At 37.3% G+C, this 25771-nt stretch overlaps 1 protein-coding gene across 1 annotated transcript in view; it reads right to left on the minus strand.

The window, feature by feature from the left end:
• Positions 1-25771, minus strand: part of LOC149785920 (E3 ubiquitin-protein ligase rnf213-alpha-like) — a 427433-nt gene that overhangs the window by 15235 nt on the left and 386427 nt on the right. Inside the window, exons 83-86 of the mRNA XM_089978087.1 lie at positions 25271-25439; positions 9382-9595; positions 4118-4192; positions 265-456 (exon numbers count right to left, since the gene is read on the minus strand). Coding sequence (XP_089834213.1) covers positions 265-456; positions 4118-4192; positions 9382-9595; positions 25271-25439 — 650 coding nt within the window. The remainder of the gene's footprint in view (positions 1-264; positions 457-4117; positions 4193-9381; positions 9596-25270; positions 25440-25771) is intronic.

Below are 25771 nucleotides of genomic sequence, written 5' to 3' on the forward strand. Positions count from 1 at the left end.
GCTAACTCTGTGACATATAAGTGGTATAAACTGAAGTACATTTTCTAGCATGCCCCATTAATATTGGAAATGTGATATATCAAACCAAATGTTTTTTTATATATAAAAAAAAACATCTCTTTCCTACCTCTATATCACTCCCATTACAATTATTGTCATTCAGTGACAAAAGTATCTAGCAATGAGAAAATGAAAATTTTGTTCTGAAGGGCTTGGGGCAGTAGAGTGGAGATATAAATATTGTGATGTAAAGTGGTAAATTACCAAAGTATTGTGAAGTGACTGCTCCATCTTGAGCGTCTCCACCATGAACTTATTGAGGTCATTTTCAGGATCACCACCGATGGATTTCAGGAAGCTGATGGCTACATCAAGGTTATCCAGTGCATGACAGAGGTCAGGCAAGCTGTGGAACTCCTCACTTATTTTATGTTTGGCTCCACTACTTAAAGGTACCTGTGACAATGGGAAATAACATTATTTTATATCTGACAATGGGTTTCCGTGAAATTACAAGATTTATCTGATTACTGCATTTTTCCTATGCACATAATGATCTAACTAGCAAATATGAATGTGAATCTGTCCCTATAACTATTAAACTGTTAAGCTATGTACATGTCTTTATGTTTCTGTAAAAAAAAATCTCAACTATTTTATTTTCAGGTTGCATGCCTTTAACATTCTCACTCTTCAGGCTGGGTTTGTAGGGCTGCAATCACATGCAGAATTACTCAAACCCAGATAATTATAGTAAAATAAGTCCTTGATTATGGTACACCTTAAACAACAAGAGGCCAGAGTGGACCTGATATTGCTCACATGATTTACATAAAATCGGCACACACAAAAATAAGTTTACCATTTCTCTAACCAGCCTTATATACTATTGCAAGAACACAGCCCTGAGTAAGCTATCACACAAACTTTATATTATGCTAGTTTTACATATTTTCCTAAAACCCAATAAAAAAGAAATTCTAATAATAAAGGCATAATTGATATGATTAGCCAATTAGAAGCAATATCATCTCATTAACTGCATGGATCTTGCTCATTAATGAACTCACCTGAGATCTTGATAATATAAGCTCACATACAAAGTTTGATCAAAATATGCTCTCTAGAGTGGTTACAAGCTTAGTCCATGATCACCCTACTAGCATGCATATTGAACATATTCATTCAAAATCTTGATGAAATAAGCTTATATTTCAAGTCTGATAAAAATGAGACCAGAAACATGGCCTCCAGAATGATAGCAAAAAAATTTGTGTGGGACATATTGTCAGTAACAATTTCTTTCAAGCAATGTCATGAACAATTACCATCTAGTCACCCTGAAATTATCAAAATGCTCAAAACAATTTTCGACAACCCGACTCATGAAAATCTACAAGCTCAATACATTTCACAGGACATAAATATCAGCGAGGCACAATTATTAGCCAGTAAGATGATTAAGGAGGAGACTACTCTTCCACTGCCTGCTAAAGTTTGTATTTCCTATTGATTAAAACTTTCTTCAAATAGTAAGCATTCATATTATCATGTCTTGATGCTGACTATAACACAGATGTGACTCACTTAGACAATTTATAACCAAACAGAATTAATGGACAAAGGAGTAAAATAACATGCATTTATGTTACAGAACCATATATAAACGCTAAATGGGTTGGTAAAAGCATTTAAGATAATGGTGTAATGTCTGTATAAATGAAAATACAAAAATGGGAAAACTGGTCTAACACTGAACTAATTTGGATATGGTCAAGATACTTATGCTGAAAGTCATCTACATATTAATTTTTTTTAATGTGAGTGAAATAGGGTGCAATGAAGCTATCAAAGGTGTAATGGATAGACAGCTGAAAGTATCCCAAGCATGAAAATTGGGTCACATTTACCTAATTTTGCATGGTCGAGTTACTTTCATTTATACACATCCACATCAAATCTTTCATGAATGAAGGTAAAGTAGGGTCTAAGATATTGAGCATATACCAAATGAACAGCTAAGTATAAAAGTCACTGAAGTGTGAAAACTGGATCACAATAACATAATTTTGGTATAGCAGAGTTACTTTTCCCTGGGATACCTGCACATACTAACTTTAATGAGTGAAGACATATAGAATCGATGTTGGGGGTTGGACCGAGACAAGAAAATCCCAGTCAAGGGGTTATATTATTTGTCTTCCCACAAGGTTTGCCCAAGTGGAAAGACATATAACACGACTGTGATTTCCTTGTCTCGGTCCAAACCCCAACATAGATTATTTTTCTCACCCAGTATTTTCCTTTAAAGAAAAAGAATTCTTCACTAGTATTCATGTCCAATGTTTACATGTGGTGCATGAATATAAATATGTTAATGAGGGCTGTGGTGTTACCGTTGCATCTGAAGTACACAGTTTATATGCAAAGAAAAATAACAACATAAAACGTCGCATAGTAATGAGGTATTATCACATTTAATATATGCATGTTATATGAAATTGACAATAAATAATTAATATTTGTTACAAGATATTATTTTTGTCAGTTCCAATTTTGTTATTGGCTACTCATCTTTACTGTAGTTAGTCTTAATACAAGCTGTAACGAAGAGTAACATGCTTTAGATTATTCATGGGTAATTAGAGATCTGGGTCACTATCATATATAACTATTCTTTTCTTTGGAGGAGGTGAAACTGTTTGTGACATACTTGTGTTGTCCTTAATATTGATTGTAAAATTTCCCCATGTATAATAGACCCTCCAAAAACGGACTCTAGCGGATAACCATGTGCTAAAATATCAAGTTCACAGATTCTTTGAACATTTATTTTTCTGTCCTGGAAATATGGCAAGTGTCACAGTGAAATTTGCTTATGGATTAAGGTGTTGATGGATAAATGATTCCATCCAGCTGGTAAATGCATTATTTGTCTTTAAATATTGTAGTCATATTTTTGATTCAACCAGGACAAAATGGAAATGATTAACAAAATTAGAATCTAGCATGTTTTATATAACACATTTTCTGGCTGTTACTAAGTGTTCCGTAGATGTTAAGAGAGTTGGGAGGCTATGAAGTGTATAGGTCTATAGACTATGTGCATGGATCAGTCTTATCTGTTACAGTTCATTTCACACAGCATATAATTTGTTTCACACGAAGTATTTAAAACTAGTTAGATAGCTTTAGCTACATTTAATGATGCTGACCTGAAAATGTACTGAGCTAGGCCTGCATATAGGATAAAACTGACTATGTTGTGCGGAACAAACTAGCATTATACCAAAAAGCTTGACATTGTATGCGTTTGTGTCTTTCAAAATGCTTTTGTATAGTGTGTTCCCAAATATGGATTTACCTTAAGTTTTTATGTTTTTGTTATGTATTTGTTGCTGTTGTTTTATTTTAGTACAACTACATTAGGGATAGCAGAAGGCAACATGGGTTTCTTTTTTAATAGTTCTGAGCACATGGACACCTTGACTGAGATGAATGGTTTGAGATGACTAGACTGAGATAAGAAAAGTAAGGTTAGCAAAACAGCAGATTTCTCAGTCGCATGGGTGAGAAAAAATCAGGTCCAACCTACTGAAGGTGAAACAAACAAACATATAAAAATACAAAGTCATTCAAGCAAGACGTTTGGGTCACAGTGACCTCTTTTGATATGGTTGTGTTCCTCATTGCCCAGATGTATCCACATATTATATGAATAGATCAAATGGCATCCAAGATATTGAGGGTATAACAAATGAATAAATGAAATTTAAACAAATCACTAAAATGTGAAAATTAGGTTAAATTTACATTAGTTTTTAAATGGCTGAGCTATTCTTCTTGAGATGCATCCATGTACCAATATTGTCACAGTTTATATGAAATAGGTATTGAAGACATGATAAATGAATTATCAAGCAAACTTAACTTATCAAATATGATCATAATGGCAAAATGCTAAATTGGAGAGTGTGGTAAAAAGCCATGATAGCCCACAACGTTCAACATCTTAGCTTCTGGAATGCAGAAAATATTCTTCAGTTGATATCACAGGCAGACAGATAACTCTCAACCTAAGAGATCAATATTTTTGTTCCATTGAGTCAAAACTAACCTGTGGTATTTTCTCATCCAACATTCTGAATGTGGCAGCATTTGTATAGTCAGCTCTGTAAACCATTTCTTCGATCTGAAAAGAAACATGTTTTAAAGTTACTGACATTTTACTTACGAAAAGTTAAGTTGTTGATCATTTCCTGTTAGAAAGGACCCCAAAGTGCTAAAAGGATTAGTGATACTTAATCACCAGCATTTATGTGATAGTTTCCAGGCACAAGTCTGTTAGGTCTGTCAAGATGTTTTGCAAGATATTAAGAATTTCATTTCATTATTTGTTAGAACTCTTCCATGTGCACTCAACCACAGTTCAAGCAACCTATTATTTTGGATTTGCTTGTAATGTAGATGCTGTCAATGGGTTTCCAGATCTTTCATATTGCAATATATTCAATTTAAAAACAAATGATCTAAGTCATGTATGTCATATTCTCCCATGTGTCAGGATAGTTCTCCATTTACCAGTATACCCTTCATTCAATTCTGTCAATGTTTAAAAGCTTCCATTAAAACTAGAGGAATGGCAGGCAATTTTCTGAGGTAAAGATACATACATGTGGCAGTCAGATTAGGGCAAATTGTGAGATTTGCAAAATTTAGCCAGGAGTTTTGATTTGAAAAGAGAGAGGATTTTCAATTAGATCAGTACATTGATCATTGCAACACATCTTAAACTTTCTTATCTGAGTGAGCACCCAAGACCTGGGCCGTGGGTATGTGAGAAAGCTTGCCAGTAGCTTCTTGTGGGTCGGTGATTCTTTCCGGGGTTTTCCCGGGTTCTTCCTCCACCATTAATACTGGCCGCCATGTATAGCCTATTGTGTGCTGAAAAATGGCGTTAAGCCCCAAAACAACAACAACAACAACAAAGACCTGGGCCATTATGTGAATAGTTTTCATCTGTTTGTATGAGAAATTTTGCACGATTGCCAAGTTGTGGAATATTATTTTGACTAGACCTGAAGAATGATCTGCTTTTATTAATGCTTTCTGAATACTATTTGGAAATAAATTTTGTTGCCATGCTTTTACTAATGATTTCATCTTCTCTTCTTCACACTTTGATCATTGACCATGTGCTCTCAACTTGTGCTTAAGCTAATCAATATTAGTAAGACATTTGTGTTAGCCAATGGAGCTGATCATCTTACACTTCTTTGGCCATGAGTGCATTCCATTAAGTATACTTGGGTGGAATGCATTCGACTTAATCTAAAATGAACTGTAATGATCACTATCATTTTTTCCTTTTGTGGTGCCCTATCAGCATATATATGTCATTTTCTTGCAGGATAGATGAAAAAATTACGGGTCATTCATGAAAGGATGCATTTAAAATTAATCCTCTACTTTTTGTTGCTACTTTAATTTATATCCTAAACTTGATTACTGTTATTTTTAATTTAGTACTACAAACTTTACCTGATAAATGAGAATGGACACCATGCCATAAGCCTCAGGACTGACCAAAATCCCTTCATGGTAAAGGAGTCTATGCCCTAATTTCCTTAAGTTCAACAAGAGTACCATGAACAGCACATTATATGTCTGCCACATGATTAAAAGTCCTCCACTTAAGCACTAGTAGGGTGTGGTTGAGATCTGCAGATTGCTGACCAATGGGTCTCAGTGACCATGACTTTTTATCAAACTATGGGGACATGAACTTAACTTGCATTGCAAAATCATCATTTTCTTATCCGACTGAATAAGACTTGTCCTTAGACCTCAAAATCTATAGTTATCTTTTTTACCCTAACTGTAAAAGTCATCCATAAAGTTCGATCATAAGCAGTTACTGTGTGAAACCCACTAAATTTCTTAAGTTACAATGACCTTGATCTTTAAGAGTAAGCCCATTACAAACATTGGTCAAGTTACAAGGTCTTAAAAAAGGTATTTTGCAAAAGACATTTTCTTTTGTCATTTGTCAGTCAAAGTGACAGTGACCACATCCTTTGTTACTTGATGTTATATTATAGTAAGATGGTAGATAAGAATGGATATTTCAAGACTGTACTATGAAGTGAAATCGTCAGTACTAAAGAATGATAGAACTGTCAAGGCCAAATAGTTGACATGTATCATCTATGAGTGTGAATCAGTAGGGCAGACATAAATCTTGAGGCAGAATTGCCAATGTCTGAGGCAGAGTCCTGAGTAGGACTGACTGACATAAATCTTGAACTGCTCCGATGGCCTAGTGGTTAGCGCATCTGCCTGGGATGCGGGAGGTCATGGGTTCGATCCCTGACTGAGTCATATCAAAGACTTACAAAAAGGGTACTAACAGCTGCCTCACTTGGCACTCAGCATCAAGAGGTTAGTGTTAGGACTGGTCGGCCTGGTGTCAGGATAATGTGACTGGGTAGGACATCATGCTACATGTCTTCGGCATGATACCCCAGTGCTGGACATCATTATACACTGTCACACTGCAGACATTGTAGCAATATGAATGAAAAATTGTTAAAGCTAAGTTTTAAACAAAAATCCAAATCCAAAAATCTTGAGGCAGACTTGCCAACGTCTGAGGCAGACTCCTGAGTAGGACTGACTGGCATAAATCTTGAGACAGACTGATGGACATACACAATTGTTAAGGAAGAATTGCTGCTGTATTGAGGCAGAATAACCATAACTTGTTATGGATGTAAGTTGAGTGGCTTGGGGACAGAATAACCATAACTTATTATGGATGTAAGCTGATGGGTTGGGGACAGAATAACCATACCTTGTTATGGATGTAAGTTGAATGGCTTGGGGACAGAATGACCATACCTTGTTATGGATTAAGCTGAGTGGCCTGGGGACAGAATAACCACAACTTGTTATGGATGTAAGTTGAGTGGCCTGGGGACAGAATCACCATAACTTGTTATGGATGTAAGCTGGTGGCTTGGGGACAAAATAACCACAACTTGTTATGAATGTAAGCTGAGTGGCTTAGGGACAGAATAACCATACCTTGTTATGGGTGTAAGCTGAGTGGCCTGGGGATGGAATGACCGTAACTTGTTATGGATGTAAGCTGAGTGGCTTAGGGACAGAATAACCATAACATGTTAAGGATGTAAGTTGAGTGGCCTGGGGACAGAACGACTACAACTTGTTATTGATGTAAACTGAGTGGCTTGTGGACAGAATAACCATGACTTGTTATGGATGTAAGTTGAGTGGCCTGGGGACAGAATGACCATAACCTGTTATGGATATAAGTTGAATGGCTTGGTGACAGAATAACCATACCTTGTTATGGATGTAAGTTGAGTGGCTTGGGGATGGAATGACCGTAAACCGTAACTTTTATGGATGTAAGTTGAGTGGCCTGGGGACAGAATAACCATAACTTGTTATGGATGTAAGCTGGTGGCTTGGGGACAGAATAACCATAACTTGTTATGGATGTAAGTTGAATGGCTTGGGGACAGAATGACCATACCTTGTTATGGATTAAGCTGAGTGGCCTGAGGACAGAATAACCACAACTTGTTATGGATGTAAGTTGAGTGGCCTGGGGACAGAATAACCATAACTTGTTATGGATGTAAATTGAATGACCTGGGGACAGAATGACCATACCTTGTTATGGATTAAGCTGAGTGGCCTGAGGACAGAATAACCACAACTTGTTATGGATGTAAGCTGAGTGGCTTGGGGACAGAATCACCATAACTTGTTATGGATGTAAGCTGAGTGGCTTGGGGACAGAATCACCATAACTTGTTATGAACGGTAGTTGAATGGTTTGGAGACAGAATAACCATAACTTGTTATGGATGCAAGTTGAATGGCTTGAAGACAGAATAACCATAACTTGTTATGGATGTAAGTTGAATGGCTTGAAGACAGAATAACCATAACCTGTTATGGATGGTAGTTGAATGGCTTGAAGACAGAATAACCACAACTTGTTATGGATGTAAGTTGAGTGGCTTGGGGACAGAATAACCACAACTTGTTATGGATGTAAGTTGAGTGGCTTGGGGACAGAATGACCACAACTTGTTATGGATGTAAGTTGAATGGCTTGGGGACAGAATAACCATAACTTGTTATGGATGGTAGTTTAATGGTTTGGAGACAGAATAACCATAACTTGTTATGGATGTAAGTTGAATGGCTTGAGGACAGAATGACCATAACCTTTTATGGATGTAAGCTGAGTGGCTTGGGGACAGAATGCCCAATAATGAGCACTAGTGAATGCTACTTGGAGAAAGTACAGTAGGTGTAGCCTGTTTAAGTACTTAGGTCTGGTTGCCACCTTCAGAGATAGTGGAAACAGCATGCTATTGGGCAAGTGGGAAGTTATTGTGAAGATGCAATAATGGAGGGCAAGCCAGATGTAACAGTAGTTGGGGCATTGGAAGATAAGCTAACAAAACCTGTACACTCTCCATGCTGATCAATTGTGAATGAATGACTGCTAACTGACTAACTCAGCACACATACCTGTCTGTGACCAACATAATAGTTTGATAGCAACATTACTGGAGTGTCTACCGAACTGATTTTGAATAATAGCTTTGACTGTCAGCCATTCATTTCGAAAAACGTTATGTAATTACATACTTAACTGTGAGCATCAAACTCTACATCTACTTTAGATTGCATTTCCTGTTCAATGAATTTAAAGACAGAAGCACCTTGTATTTTTTATATTAGTGTATGTGTGATTGCAATTATCGGAGTTTATTTGTGTGTTTGGTGAAGATATATGGCAATGATAAGTCTACTGATTATTTTTGTTTGAAATTCTGTTAAATGTTTTGTGAAACAGAAATTGTTTTCTTTTTCTCAAATTTAATTTTCTTTCATTTTCAAAGGGCATATAAGAGTCAAGTGCAATGAGCCCATTTTGGGACCACAAAACAGATTCTGAGTCTCAAAATTCCACAACTGGAAGGTTGAAACTGAAACGTTTGTTTTAAAAAAATCAACAGGCCAAATTAGGCAGTAGGAGCATTTTAACTTTTCAAGGAAGTTTGCAAAACCAAGATTCCCATAATTGTTTTCTACTGAAATGGAACTACTAACTTGTTCATTACGTCATGAAATTTCTAAAATTGACAAAATTTAATTTTCAAAATTACTGACTAAAAAATAAAGGGATAGGATTTTTTTAAAAAGTATATGGACCTGCAGCAAGATTGTGCTGCACTTGGAATTTCTAAAGAAAATGTTTTCTCCACTGCCTGCTATGTATCTGAACATGAGATATTTAAACTGAGGTGCTTAATTCAAAAATGAAAACTGTACCTCAATATCTATCCATGACTTTCCAAAGAGAAATCTGTCCACAATCTGCCTTTCAAGGTTTGCAAAGTTGTACTCAATGGTGGTTCCCTTGCCCACCTCGAAGGAATAGTTACAATTGGCCAGAACTAGGGGCAGAATATCCTGCTCTGGGTGATAGCTGATCAGATGAGCTGGAGTTATGTCCCTTGCTTTCACTTTTGGCAGGTTTTCAGTGCTGAATAATAAAAAAATGTAATTAGAGCTATTATTTTGCAAAGAAGCATAATGAAATGGTAATTTGAGCTATTATTTTGCAAGAAGAATAATGAAATGATTATCTTCTATTAATAAAGTATCATAAGTAAATGTAATGGAAACCTGCTATTAGCACATGTAATGGTCATACGCACGAGACCCCGCTATTACATACGTTTTTGTAACACAACTTCAGACGAATATAGTGTGGATCCTTAAATTGTATCATGTCAAAATTAAAAAAAAATTCTTCAATTATTACAAAGATACAGCGTCAAAGTAAGCAAGAGTTTTGATTTGATAATTTGGCAAGATCTGTTGTGTTCTTGAAGAGAAAATATGACTGTTTCTTTCTTATTTGAATAAAGATGTTAAATGTAGATATTTATTATTGCTCATATCATTTGTGTCAATGGTCAGTCATTGCATTTTGTTATTAGCTTATTTTTGAAAGAAAAAGAATTGTTAATCTAATTATTATTGAATAATCAACTATAAAGCCATTAATTCTTCTTTGTCTTTGCCTTCACTGTGTCACAAGTACAACGATTATGTAATCCATGGCAAATAACTGCCATTATATCCTTGCACAATCAACTAGCATAAACAACATATAAACCAAAGAATGTTGCAGTTTAATAACGTTTATCATCTGTACTTATAAAGCAATTAGTTTGCCAATCTAAATTAGCCATTGCTAATCATCAAAATGAATCACACAGCTTCAGGTCAATGAAATAGCTGGGCACTGTTTGATACAAATATAAACGTTGCTGTCAAGTACATCCCATACCCCACATAAGTAACCTCAATGATAAAAATTATTCATGATGTAGTTATTGAAAAAGCTGTGTTTCAAAGTGTTAATTAGCGATTACAATAGATAAAACAACATGGAAATGTAAAGTTTTACTGTTAGAGATTGTTGCAATTATTAATTTTCTGCCACAAAAATAGAAAAGTTTGCATGTTTATTATGTAAGTGCTAATAAGGAGTTTGGTTGAACTTTGAGACAATCCATCATTGTACATTTTTTTCTCTCGATTATTTCATCTAAATAATTGCATTTATACTTTGAAATACTGCGTAACCAGTGATTGAAGAAAAAAAATATTTTACTTGAAATCTTTAATCCATGATAAAGGCTTAATTTAAATATAATTGTATATTGTTCAAAAATATAATAGTGACAATATTTATATAAGCGAAATGACAATAATGCAGTGTAAAGTAAAAAAAAAATAGGACATTTTCTTCCTTTTCTTATATTTAGGTGTTCAAGCATCTACCACCTGAGGATAGAAAAGAAGCCAAGCTAGAAGAGATGGTAATGGAGATATAGAAAAGTGATAGACTGAAGAAAGAAAATCAGACTGGTCTGAAACACAACTTGATTCAGCCCCGTATCACTTATCACTGATTGGTTCAAACTAGGGCTGATGGAGAAACAATACTGGGAGCTCCTGTAATGGCAAAGCTGAGAAATTTCACAATGACTTGCATGGACCAGAGTCTGGTTTTAATGCAAGCATACCGGTATGTGGCAAGGCTGTTTTATGAAGCAACATAGTAACTGATTATGAAGTAAAGTGACTGTTTGGGAAAAAATGTCCTTTGCAGATTCTGCAGCCACTAAAACCTACTCTGGCATTGCGGGAATTAACAGAGGAAGGTGAATATCCCCACTTGCAATGAAACCAATTGTGTTAAAAATTGATGCCTGATATCAACTTAGCTGTGAAAACTGATGAACAGATTGATTTACGAAAATAAAGAGGGTGACTTGCTGTTCTGTCTGAGAAATGGGAAAGTCACAAACCAAAACCACTATGAACTGGAAAATTCAATTTGCCAATGTGCTGTTGTCATGTAAATATGAAGTTGCAAGCTTTATGGTAGGATAAACAAGCAAAAATGCATGGATGGCAGAAGCCTCATTTGAAAACTGGTTCCACAATGAATTTTGCATGCAAGGTTTCATTCCACTTGAGATATATGAAGATCGATATAGTTTATAAAGCCATGAAGAAATTTTCATGTAGTTTGCAAGGATTCTGATAAAATTTCAAGGAGTAGTTTCTCTTGTGAAAATTGAACTCTCTCTGTATTGTACCTTGTTTATCACTCCATAAATAAGAATAAAAGTAACAAACAAATACATAAATTCACTACTAGAGCAAAGGTATGCTGCTCTATCTAGTAACCACCAATGTCAGATGTCTTTTGATCCACCCAATTTTATCCCTTTTTATTAATTTATTCATTACTTTTGGAAGGATGTATATAATTAAACTATCATATATTTTATTCTGTTTAAACGTTTTGTATTCCCACAGAAAAATTACGGAGATTTTTGCTAAATTCAAATGTTTTTCAACAGATTTCAGGACTTTTCAAGAAAAACCCACAACATGTTTTAAATTCAGTAGACTTTCAAAGCACATCCTCAGATTCAAGGATATATCAAGACTGTACTAAAACAATACGTTGCTGACAGCATTACTTAGTACTGATGGATAAATGCACTGAGCCTTGTCAGTAGGGATAAAAGTCAGCTTCCTCCCTAACAACACCATCCAACTGCCTGTATTCAGCTGCTTGGTCAATAAATCATTGTTATATGTAGGGATGCAATGACATGCCCAAAGCCATATTGTGATATACACAACCCATACTGCAATATGTATTGCAATACACAGCACTTAATGAAAACAGTAAAATAATCAATGCAACATTTATTACTTGAAAAATACAACATCTCTAAGTGATGTTAGCTTGCAAGACTTCAAATGGTAGCCAAATGAACATATATAAAATTAACATAAAATTTAAACAAGTCTACAAACACATGAGAGCAGTCAAATTATCAGCAAAAACATATTTCTGCCATTTCAAGTCTGTTTGTGTTTTAAAATTCCACAACGCACCTTTTGATTTTTTGTTAGGAATAATTTCAAAATCCATTGTTCGAAAAAATTAATTTCTGAAAATTAAAATTCATACAAGTCTGTCAACTAAGTTGAAAAATTAGTCGACATCAATCAACATTTGGAGACAAGAAAAGGAAATTACAACTGTAACATGACATGAGCTATTTGATCTGACTGACCATGTATTTCACATGGAAAATATCTGGCACAGCTGCTGTTTGTTTAAATGGTTTACTCTCACTTTATTCTTTGAAGCTAAAATATCAATCATAACAGCTATGTTGCCTGCTTTGTTTTATGTACATTCTGGGCAATGGATCCAAAAGAAATTATTTTAGAGGAATTTATATATTCATGAACATGTGACTCTTGAGTTTTGTTTATTTAGTGTCATTATGAAAAGGACATACACATCTGAGGCCAAGTGAAGTTTATATCTGAGGCCAAGTGAAGTTTATAAATTATTATTTATAACTGGAAAAATATTCCCTGGTCTTGACTTGCCATCCCCATATTAAATTTTGCCAGAATTATGGTACTGTGCATCTCATTTTACATTCTCTTGCAATCTCTTGCCAAGAGTGCATCTAGGAAAAACAAAGAAATATGGTTCTTGAATTAAATCAGAAATTTTTTTGCAGTATACAGATTTGTTGGATGAAAGCAAGACCATGAAAAAATTGCAGTTGAGAAAACTGTTCTGCAGTAGGTATTGCCAGAAAAGCAAACTGCAATATTCTTGTGTATCATCGCATCCCTAGTTATAACGAAGATGACATACTGACAAGCAATGATAAAAAAGACTGTTGCTGATAAAATTCCAGTTCAGGACAGCATGCAGAGTCTGAATCTGGGGGTAAAGCAATGAATGCTACAATGCCCAGACAATATACTTTGAGGGTAAAGCAATGAATGCTACAATGCCCAGACAATATACTTTGAGGGTAAATCAATGAATACTACAATGCCCAGACAATATACTTTGAGGGTAAAGCAATGAATGCTACAATGCCCAGACAATATACTTTGAGGGTAAAGCAATGAATGCTACAATGCCCAGACAGTATACTTTGAGGGTAAAGCAATGAATGCTACAATGCCCAGACAATATACTTTGAGGGTAAAGCAATGAATACTACAATGCCCAGACAATATACTTTGAGGGTAAACCACAGAATGCTACAATGACAGACAATATACTTTGAGGGTAAATCACATAATGCTACAATGCCCAGACAATGTACTTTGGGGGTAATCACAGAATACTGTAATGCCCAGACAATGTACTTTGGGGGTAATCACAGAATACTGTAATGCCCAGACAATGTACTTTGGGGGTAAATCACAGAATACTTTAACGTCCAGACAATGTACTTTGGGGGTAAATTTAATGCCTAAACAATTTACTTTGAGGGTAAATCATGAATGCTTTAATACCCAGACAATGTACTTTGGGGGTAAATCACAGAATAGTTTAATGCCTAAACAATATACTTTGAGGGTAAATCATAGAATACTTTAATGTCCAGACAATGTACTTTAGGGGTAAATCATAGAATACTTTAATGTCCAGACAAAGTACTTTGGGGGTAAATCATAGAATACTTTAATGTCCAGACAAAGTACTTTAGGGGTAAATCATAGAATACTGTAATGCCTAGTTTTATTGAGACCAGTTTAAAAAGGGACTGGTGCAGCATTCTCAACTGGTGAGGATAACGGTAGCAACAACAGCAATGATGATGACTGTGAATTTGATGGGTTTTTTTTCTTCAGAAGGATGAGGCCATGGCTGAGAGGACACTGGGGCATTAGTGCAGTGAAGGGATAGTGTGTGTGAAATGGCTGAGAGGACACTAGGGTATTAGTGCAGTGAAGGGATAGTGTGTGTGAAACGGCTGAGAGGACACTTGGGTATTAGTGCAGTGAAGGGATAGTGTGTGTGAAACGGCTGAGAGGACACTGGGGTATTAGTGCAGTGAAGGGATAGTGTGTGTGAAATGGCTGAGAGGACACTGGGGTATTAGTGCAGTGAAGGGATAGTGTGTGTGAAACGGCTGAGAGGACACTGGGGTATTAGTGCAGTGAAGGGATAGTGTGTGTGAAACGGTTGAGAGGACACTGGGGTATTAGTGCAGTGAAGGGATAGTGTGTGTGAAACGGCTGAGAGGACACTGGGGTATTAGTGCAGTGAAGGGATAGTGTGTGTGAAATGGCTGAGAGGACACTGGGGTATTAGTGCAGTGAAGGGATAGTGTTTGTGAAATGACTGAGAGGACACTGGGGTATTAGTGCAGTGAAGGGATAGTGTGTGTGAAATGGCTGAGAGGACACTGGGGTATTAGTGCAGTGAAGGGATAGTGTGCTAAAATGTCCCCACCTCCATCATGTCAAGACCTCCATCATGTCAAGACCTCCATCATGTCAAGCATAAGGATATGCATGCAGCATTTCCTTCAGCAAACTAACTTGGTTTGCTATTGCTTATGTCATAACAGGATGGCACTATGTGGACTATGCCCATTGTGCTATAGTGGGTTTTAGCATCATTTATGACAATATAAATTACTGAGCAACAATGTTTAAGAACTAATCCTTCTCTATGGACAGGAATCATATTGTTTTTGACACAATCAGTTTTTCACTATATTTAATTCCTATTCTGTAATGCTGCAATACTTGACCTTTAAATTTCAAAACTTTAATATATTTTGCCTTATTATAATTGCTTAAAAGTATGCAAAATTTTAAAAAGAATACCTCAAGCTGTAAATTCATCTACTTTAGATCTGTAATCAAATTAGAAGACAATAAAATAGAATTAGTCACTTAAAATGCTGTTGCAGAATCTAACTTCTAATATAATTGTGACTGTAAAGTGTGTTCTGATTGGCATCAAAATCTGAAAGAGTAAAATTCACCATATGTTGTGAGAAACATTAACACCGTCAATAAATCAACTGCAATGCTAACACACCACAAATCATCAAATTTATGACAACCCTTTTTCCCAGACTGGAGTCACTGGTACTTGTTTATTTCATTTACTGCATTTCTAAAACTGGGACTTGTTTACTTCATTCACTACATTCCTTAAAATTTCTTCTGACCCAAAAGAACAAAAGCCTTTTGAAGGAACTGATGCTCTACTGGTTGAAAAGAATTTCCTGGAATTAAGATAAGACCATTTCGTCTCTGTAACTCTTGAATGCTGAAACCGTCTCTGATATTCTTCAGTAAAATAACGACATTTTTAAATTAACTGCTGTAGTGGACATACTGGCAGAATCACACCATTTCCATTTTAGGACCAAGTAAAAATCATTAGACACACTTTGGTAAAACTTCAAGTTAATATGACCATCCATTCAGGGGGACTTGCAATGGTGCAAATTTCAAGATGGCCATCATGGCAGCTATATTGGATGCATGACTCTCACCATTTTATATTTAGGTACAACTACATAGTGGAATTCTTCACTCTACATCAACTTTGTTGATTATGAGAAGGTATTCAACAGCGTGGACCGAGAGACACTCTGGAAACTTCTTCGTCACTACGGCATCCCAACCAAACTGGTGAACCTGATCAAGAACACTTACAACGGAATGTCCTGCAGTCATTCATGCAGGAAAGCACACAGACAGCTTCCTAGTGCAGACTGGTGTGAGGCAAGGCTGCTTGCTGTTGCTGTTTCTCTTCCTTCTTGCCATCAACTGGATTGTGAACGTCCACCAATGAGCGGAGAAATGGGATCCAGTGGACATTGTGGAGTCAACTTGAGCACCTGGACTTTGCCGATGACCTAGCACTCTTGTCCCATAGTCAGCAGCAAATGCAGGACAAGACCGACGTACTGGCAGCCACATCAGCACAGGTAGGCCTCAACATTCACAAAGACAAGACAAAGACCCACAAGATCAATTATGCCAGTAAAAGACCCACAAGATCAATTATGCCAGTAACAACCAAGTCACACTGCAGGGAAGTCCCCTGGAAGAGGTGGAGTCCTTCACATACCTGGGCAGCATTATCAACCAGCAGGGTGGCACAGACACAGATGTCAAGGCAAGGATCAGAAAGGTGAGAGCAGCTTTCATACAGCTCAAGAACATCTGGAGATCCAAAGAAATTTCCATAATTACCAAGATCAGACTGTTCAACTCCAATGTGAAGTCAGTCCTATTGTATGGAGCAGAGACCTGGAGAACCACCAAGACGACAGTAAAGAGAGTTCAGACCTTCATCAACAGCTGCCTAAGAAGAATTCTCCAGATCCGGTGCCAGACACCATCAGCAACACCAACCTGTGGCAGAGAACCTCCCAGCTTCTGGTAGAGGATGAGATCAAGAAGAGAAGGAGGGTTGGATAGGACACACCCTACATAAGCCGCCAACCAACATTACCAGACAGGCATTGAAATGGAACCTCAAGGCAAGCGGAGAAGGGGACAACCAAGAAACACCTGGTGATGCGAACCTTCTGATAAACTAAAGGCAGACTGATACCGACTAAAACATGAAAATGAAGATAGACTTATGCACACGTGCTCATAATAATTCATCTATGAAATAATGTCTTGGGAAAAAGAATCATCTGACGATATATTCTTCCGCTATAATAAATTACATATTTTATGATGTGCTATAAAAAGAAAATTGCATAACAAGTAGTAAGGTCAAAATGAAAGCGAGAAGAACATCTGAGAAACTATTTGAATTTTTTTTCTCGCAGAAAGTGGAATTTATATATGGATTTAAACATTGTTTTTAAGCAGAAAACAAATAAGAAAAGAAATATTTCCCAATCGTGCGGGTAAACTATGTCCCAGTCAGAAAGCAGGTGAAATAAAGAATATTCCTCTACATATATACACATATGTGCGTCTTTCGTATTTAATTGGCTAGACAGTTCTAGATATATGCTCAAGGGAACGGCGTAAATATTCAGTACAAACCATACGAGTTAGAAATGCACTGAACCGCTGTACATCAAAGTGGTAGATATATACTAACCGTTTTTACTCGTGAGAGCGGTATTGCTAAAAGGGAGCAAAAAATTAGAGATGTGCTGTGGTAAAAAAAACATCTTAGTGTGGGATTCAAGATATCTTCGTAAATATTCTTTACATTATAACAAAGAAGTGTATATTTTAAAAAATGATGCTTTGCTGTTAGAAAAATAAAAATAAAACACATTTGGGCTGTTCCGTGTTTCCTCTGCTTCAAACGTTAGCAATGGGCGCTGTGATTCAATGGTTAGCGTGCTGGACTCGCGACCTAAAGTGTACTGGTTCGAATCCTACCTTCATTCAGCCAGGATCGGCTATGGTGGTGTGCCATTGGGCATGAACTCCAATTGCCTCGACACTCAATAAACTGTTAATGTGCAGAACAATATTAAATGAATGAGAAATGTAAAATCCTAGAGGTATGGAAGATAATAATTTGGTATTTCGTACTTGTAGGTTATGGCTTTAAATGGAATAATTTTCACCAAGACAAACGGTAATTCCTACGACTGACACGAGCCAGATTGATCAGTTACTTATATTTCTCTCATTTTAAATACATTTAGGATTCCCCTCTTGACCCATGTTTGGTGACCGTCTGAGAGCCAGGTCAAACAATTACATATATTTATCTCATTTTATATTCCGCTAAGGTTTCCCTCTTGACCCTTGTCTGGTGACCGTCAGCAAACCAAGTCAACCAGATATCATAGAAACGTCTTCAAATTCACCCAAGGTATGTTCATCTCAAGTTAAACTTTATATTCTTTAATGGTTTAGAATTTGTTGTATCATTATGTTATGAGCTACTTCACACTAAGAAGGTATCACTTCTTGTATTACAATAATATCATTATTATTAAAAACAACAGCAACAGTACAAATGATAATGAGAATAACGAAGAGTAAGACCATGGTGAATGGCATATTTGCGTGCTATGTGCGCTGCATTGTGCAAGCATTACGGTGATTTTACCATTAATGTTGGATTGAATATTTGGTAATTTTGATCTACTGCGTGGCGAACAATTCAGCTGCGTGTGATGTGTGAGGGAACATTTGGTCATGATTATGATGGCGGATTTCATGGGAGATAAATCCACTCTCTCTTTTATCACCAGTAGACGCCTGTGCCGAGATTTCCTTGCCTCTCATTAATATGCATAAATCCGCTGAACTAATCATTGAGAGCACAAACACATTTTTCTCGCAATTTAGCCTCAACATGACATTTCGCGCTGTTTAAATGAGTCAATCAAAATGTTATCTTCCAATCAAAGTTACTGATCGATAAAAACATGCATTTTTATCGCTGTGCAAGACATTTTTACACTGTGGTTTTTTGTGTGCGTTCTCTTGAAAAGGGATAAAATCACAGCAGTGGCAGGCACAACATCATAGCTAGCCAAAGTTTCGAAATGTTAATGTTAACATATCTACAAGTTGCTGGATCAATAAGATATTTCATTGCTAATGGTCAGTGAATTTTATAAGATGCAGTATTGCATTTAGTCAAAACCAAATTGTTGAAAATTTAGACACCGTTTGTTTATGATCAACACAACTGGAATCGACTCATAAATAAGCAGTTTTCTACTGCCAGTCCGTAGTTTGCACAAGTACATCATTTCCCTCAAACACGCGTGTAATGGCTTCCCTCTAGTACGTTTTCAGACTTTCGATGTTAAACTTACAAAGTATCCATCTGAAGTCAACTGTCTCCTCCATTTTTGGTCGATGTACAATGTACCACTGTAACAAGCTATTGGTTAGTTGGTATTATCCTTGAAGGGAAGCAACTAGTTAAATCCAATATATGTCGCTAGTACAAAGCACTGAATGTCAGATCTATCAGCAGAGTTTTGGATAGGTGAACATGTCGGAATATTGGCTAGCAAAGATGGCCACAGGTAATGAATGGTGCGCTCAACAGTTTCGTATTTTGCATAGGGTTAATTTCTTTAAAGAGAAAAATTTCCCTAGTCTTCCTCAGTAGTTATACTCGATATATATATATATATCTATCTAAGTCCTTCTTGGTCCTAAACGTTGCCGTGAGGGTTCTGAGCCATGTGGTTCCCATCATATCAGTGCATTATATGCTTGCTTTGACAGCAAGAGCCCCACACCCTGTGTATAAGGCACGTTATCTTCCTCATTTCCAGAATATAGTAGCATCTCTCCTGTTATCAGTCTTCTTTGTCCATATTGAGTCCATCTTGTCTCAATAAAGCCCAGTAGGGATAGATTGTAATTGTAGAAAAGAAGCATCAAGATAGACAAGAGAAACTATGTTGAAGGAATCACAGCGAAGAAGCGACCAGAAGTGGAAACATGAAGCTGTATGACATCACCAAGAAGCTGTCCGGCACGTACAGCAAAACAGAGAGACCTGTAAAGGACAAGCAGGGAAAGACCATAGCAAGTACAGAACACCAGATTAATAGATGGGCAGAACATTTTGAAGAACTGTTGAACAGGCCAGCCCCACTAAATCCCCCGAAATCCACCCAGCCAACGCAGATCTCCCCATAAGCTGTGACAATACCAGAGACGAGATCAGGAAAGCCATCACCCAGCTGAAGAACGGCAAGGCAGCTAGACCTGATGGCATCCCAGCAGAAGCCCTCAGAGCAGACTTAGATGCTTCAGTGGAATAGTTATACCACCTCTTTGAGAAGATCTGAGAGGAAGAAGAAATACCGACTGACTGGAAGGAGGGATTCCTCGTCAAGATCCCCAAAAAGGTGACCTCAGCAATTGCTCCAACTACAGAGGAATCACACTCTTATCAGTACCAGGGAAAGTATTCAACCGGGTCCTCTTGGAGAGGGTGAAGGAGGCGGTTGACCCACAGTTATGAGATGAGCAACCGGGCTTCCGGCAGAACAGATCATGTACGGACCAAACAGATACTCTTCGCATCATAGTCGAGCAATCTTTGGAGTGGAATTCTTCACTCTATATCAGCTTTGTCGATTATGAGAAGGCATTCGACAGCGTGGACCGAGAGACACTCTGGAAACTTCTTCATCACTACGGCATCCCAACCAAACTGGTGAACCTGATCAAGAACACTTACAACGGAATGTCCTGCAGTCATTCATGCAGGAAAGCACACAGACAGCTTCCTAGTGCAGACTGGCGTGAGACAAGGCTGTATGCAGTCGCTGTTTCTTTTCCTTCTCGCCATCGACTGGATTATGAAGACATCCAGTGGATCCAGTGGATATTGTGGAGTTAACTTGAGGACCTGGACTTTGCCGATGACCTAGCACTCTTGTCTCATAGTCAGCGGCAAATGCAGGACAAGACCGACGTACTGGCAGCCACATCAGCACAAGTTGTCCTCAACATCCACACAGACAAGACCAAGATCCTCAAGATCAATTATGCCAGAAACAACCCAGTCATACTGCAAGGAAGTCCATTGGAAGAGGTGGAGTCCTTCACGTAAATGGGCAGAATTATCAACCAGCAGGGTGCCACAGACGCAGATGTCAAGGATCGGAAAGGCGAGAGCAGCTTTCATACAGCTCAAGAACATCTGGAGCTCCAAAGAAATTTCCTTAACTACCAAGATCAGAATGTTCAACTTTAACATGAAGTCAGTCCTACTGTATGGAGCAGAAACCTAGAGAACCACCAAGTCGACCATAAAGAGAGTTCAGACCTTCATCAACAGCTGCCTAAGAAGAATTCTACAGATCCGCTGGCCATACACCATCAGCAACACCAACCTGTGGCAGACAGCCTCCCAGCTTCTGGTAGAAGACGAGATCAGGAAGAGAAGACGGGGTTGGATAAGACACACCCTACGTAAGCCGCCAGACAGGCATTGAAATAGAACCCTCAAGGCGAGCGGAGAAGGGGACGACCAAGAAACACCTGGCGACGTGACATTCAGTCGGACATCACTAAGATGGGTCACACCTGGAGTCAGCTTGAGGGGATGACACAGGACAGAAGCCTCTGGTGATCTTTTGTGGGCGGCCTATACCCTGGCAGGGGTGACAGGCAAAACTAACTACAGCTACATATCATATGAAGTCTACCGGTGACAATGCCATGTTCCTAAATTTGCATAATTTTTATTTAGGACCAATAAGACACCATAAGGACTCTTCTAATGAAAACTCCAATGTCGAAATGACTTTCTATTTAAGAGAAGTAGCAATAAGATTTCAAGACAGTCATAATGGTGGCCATATTAATCATCAGATCAGTACCATTTTAAATAAAGACCAACAAGACATTATCTTCTGGTGAAAATGCCATCTTGATACGAGTTACTATTCTGTTATTAGTAACAATAAAAACAATTTCTAGATGCAGGGATTGTCCTGGGCTTCGCCAATGTCGCAAATTGTGATTTTTTTTCCTTATTGGCGAAAAAAATATCCCATCTGGCGATTTTTTTGGTGACATACTTTTTGGTTATTTAATTTGTACTTACAATCATGGATTTGGACTGGATAAATTTAAAGCCAGAACAAAAGGAAGCCACAAACTTGACTAAGCAATGCATTGGAATCAATCTGTTACACAAACGATCCTTTGTTCTTATTGACAACCCCATCTTTACAGTGCATTGTTACATCATAATCTGCTTATGCTGACATCTGGGCTGAGTACTGTATGTTGCGATACAGTCAATCACGCTACCGCACTATACCTACAACTGACCGACTTCTGAAGACGCGAATAGAACAGATACAATTAATTGTATGGCTAATCCTTCTGTTTTTTTTATACATATACCAATACAATAGTTTTGCTGAACCTTCATAGAAAACTGATAACCTTTGAAGTACCGACTACTGTGTATAAATACAAAGCAAATGGAAAAAATCTCAATCACAATTACATCTGTCGCCAGTGCAGCATTTTACTCATTGATCTTTTCCTTTTGCCATCAGTCCCATGTTACGGCTGCAGAGACTTAAACTCCGCAACAAGAAATAGCAAGAAACAAAACAGTTTTGCATAATTAATAATAATTATTTATTTCTCAAAATACAGGAGTGAAAGAATCTCTAAATTGGGTGTGAATTTACGCTTATATATATGGTCCAATATTGCCAGGTGTTGACTCGTGTAAGTTTCATTCGTGGGAATGGAGATCCTATTTTTCTTGTCGAGAAAATTTATACAGCATTCAGTGATCATTCTTGGGATTTAGGAAGCAATTCACTACAAGCTTTGTGAAGCTAGCCATAAAAGGGGGGTGCTGCTGAGAGACTACTGGTGTCACCTGTCAGCACTGAGGACTGTGAATGTGGATTCAGTAAGATGAACCTCATAAAAACTGACATCAGAAATAAGCTGTGAATCTCATCTCTCGAGAATTTAATGAGAATCAGCATGTACAGATGTGAAAAATTAGACTTTGAAACTGCATTCAACAAGTGGGCAGCCCTAAAATCGCGACGGATCTTCATGTAACACTTTGTAACATTTTGTTAATGCTTGTTGTAATTAAAGTATTAACTAATCCATCTTTTGTAATTTTCATTGCCTGTTACATTAATAGACTAAATTAACACTTGGAAAAATGTACACTACTTTTTTTTGGCGACACTTTTTGAAAATTGGCGACAAAATATTGAGGTTGGCAATTTTTTTGGCGACATCTTTCTAAAAGCCAGGACCATCCCTGAGATGGCTGTTATCACAGTCATATTGGACATCAGATGTGTACTATATCAGATATGTACCATTCCCATTTAGGACCAACTAGATACATGTATGATAAAAGGTCTTCGGGTGATAGCACAATGTCAATATGACCAGTCAGATGGAGAGATAGTGATAATACAGTTTTCCAGATGGACACTGTGACACCATATTGGAGGTCAGCTGTTGTTGTTTTGGGTTTAACACCATATTTCAGAAATGATACATGGTGGCATAGCAATTATATCTGATGAGGAAGAACATGGAAAAATCCCAGGAAGAGGGAAGCTACTGGCAAACTTTCTCATAGACTTATGCTGTCTGAGCCTGGGGCTTAAACCCATACAGACTGACATGAGATGTTGGTGATCTGGAAATGCAAGCACCTTAGATCACTCTTCCACCTCACCATGGAGGTCTGACTGACACCATTTTGATTTATAGCCAAGAAGACATCATATGATGTCTTTCAGTGAAAAACTCATGCTGGTATGATTATTCATTCAGGACCAACTAAATATCAAAAGTCTTTTAGTAAAAACCCATGCTGATACAACCATCCATTCAGGATAAGTAGTAACAACAAGAATTTCAAGATGATTGGCTTGGTGGCTGTACTAGACATCAGATCTGCACCATTTTCTGGTGGAAGCCATATATTGATATAACCATCCATTTAGAAGGAGTAGTGGTAACAAGATTTTCAAAATGTCCACTGTGGCAACCAAATCAGATATCAGTTTAACACCATTTTCATTCACAAAAACCCATGTCAACATGTTTTTCCAATCAGAATGAGTAGCATTAACAAAAATTTCAAGATTGCTGTCATGATGGCTATATTGGATGTTAGATCAAAATAATATTCCTATAGAACCAACAAGACATCATAGAAGTCCTTTAGTGAAAACCCCATACTGGTGTGAGTATCCATATAGGAGCAGTACAGTGATAAAAAAGTTTTTCAAGATGCCATAACAGACATTAGATCAGTGCCATTTTTATTTAGGCAAAATAAAAGATCATATAAAGACTTCTGGCTAAAGAAAATCCCAAGACAATATGACCTTCCTTTCAGTAAGAATAGTGATAATAAGATTTTCATGATGGCTGCCATGGCAGCCATACTGGAAGTCAGATCAGCACCATTTTCTTTCAGGACCAATTAGACACCATAAAATATCTTTTAGTGAAAACCCCCGCTGATAGGACCATCCATTCAAAAGTAGTGATAAAAATTTTTTAAGATAATTACTGTTGTAGCCATACTGTTTGTCCAAGTGCATTCTTTTCATTTTTAGACCATGGGACGAATATGTACATAAAATGTTATGATAATCTTCCAAGTAGTTTAGGAGTCATGATAACAAACTTGTACTAATGGATGGTATAATGATGAATGAAAAACCATTCCATAACCTCTTCTCTTCTATGACTGGTAGAGTTAAAAACCTGTGATGGCTAAGCATCACAAAGAATGTCATGTCTCACCTGCTATGCTACAGCATGATACCTAACTGTAACTCTTACCTGAAAAATAGGTCACTGTGACTACATGTATAACTCTTGCTAGCAGTGAGCAGTGGTCTTCAATAGAAAAATAAACCCACATAGTTTCTGGATTGTGCATGCAAACATTCAAAAGAAAATGGAGCTAAATAAAAGAATGTTTGGTTTGTTTTGGTGTTTCATGCCCACAACATAAGTAGGTTATTTAGTGCCAAGGCCACTAGAGTAATATGTCTTGCCTGAAGACATGCCAAGGTAGCCAACCTGAGCCAATCAAATGGTAGGATTCAAACCTGCATCCCTTTGGGCTAGAACTCGAACCACTGTGCCTCAATGACTACCTTTCTGCATCAGTCATCTCTTATGACATGCATAACAGCAGACAATGCTTATTTTACATCATAGAATGCACAAAAGGGTTCGGGAAAGAACCACTGATGCTTATATCAATAGAAACAACAACGCTGCCAAAAATGTGGGTCACTGTGATTCTACCATGCATATAGGTACAAACATTCATACTGACCTCTTCTTCTGCGCTCTACAGTACTCCTCTAGGAAGTCATTTTGTTTCTTGAGAAGGAACCTCACCAGAAACCATGCACACAGACCAGCACCTCTTGATGTTGGCAGCAATTGTGACACTGGTGTGGTTCTATCAATGCCTTTTCTACAGTATTCCTGCAGAACTTGCACTGTAATACACAATACAGGTATATACTTGTAATTATCTTCCCCATCACCTTAAGCCTTTGTACTAAGAAATTAATGAACAATAAATAGTGTAAAGTTCTGGCATATATATGCAGCTATCAAGATATTGTTGTTTTTCTTTGTTTGTGAAACTTCCACTTCAAAAATCATTTTAGAACTCTGATGTTGATTTAACACTTAAATGTTATATTGATGTGACATAGTGAATAACATATGCTGCTTAAGTTCAGATAGATAAATACACCGAAAAGAGTTTATCTGCATATTTCAAAAGATAAAACAGCAAAATAATTTACAGAAAAAATAGTTGTTT

The sequence above is a fragment of the Sinohyriopsis cumingii genome, chromosome 12 (genome assembly GCF_028554795.1).
Source record: "Sinohyriopsis cumingii isolate HCF-2022 chromosome 12, ASM2855479v2, whole genome shotgun sequence".
Classification (NCBI taxonomy): Eukaryota; Metazoa; Mollusca; class Bivalvia; order Unionida; family Unionidae; genus Sinohyriopsis; species Sinohyriopsis cumingii.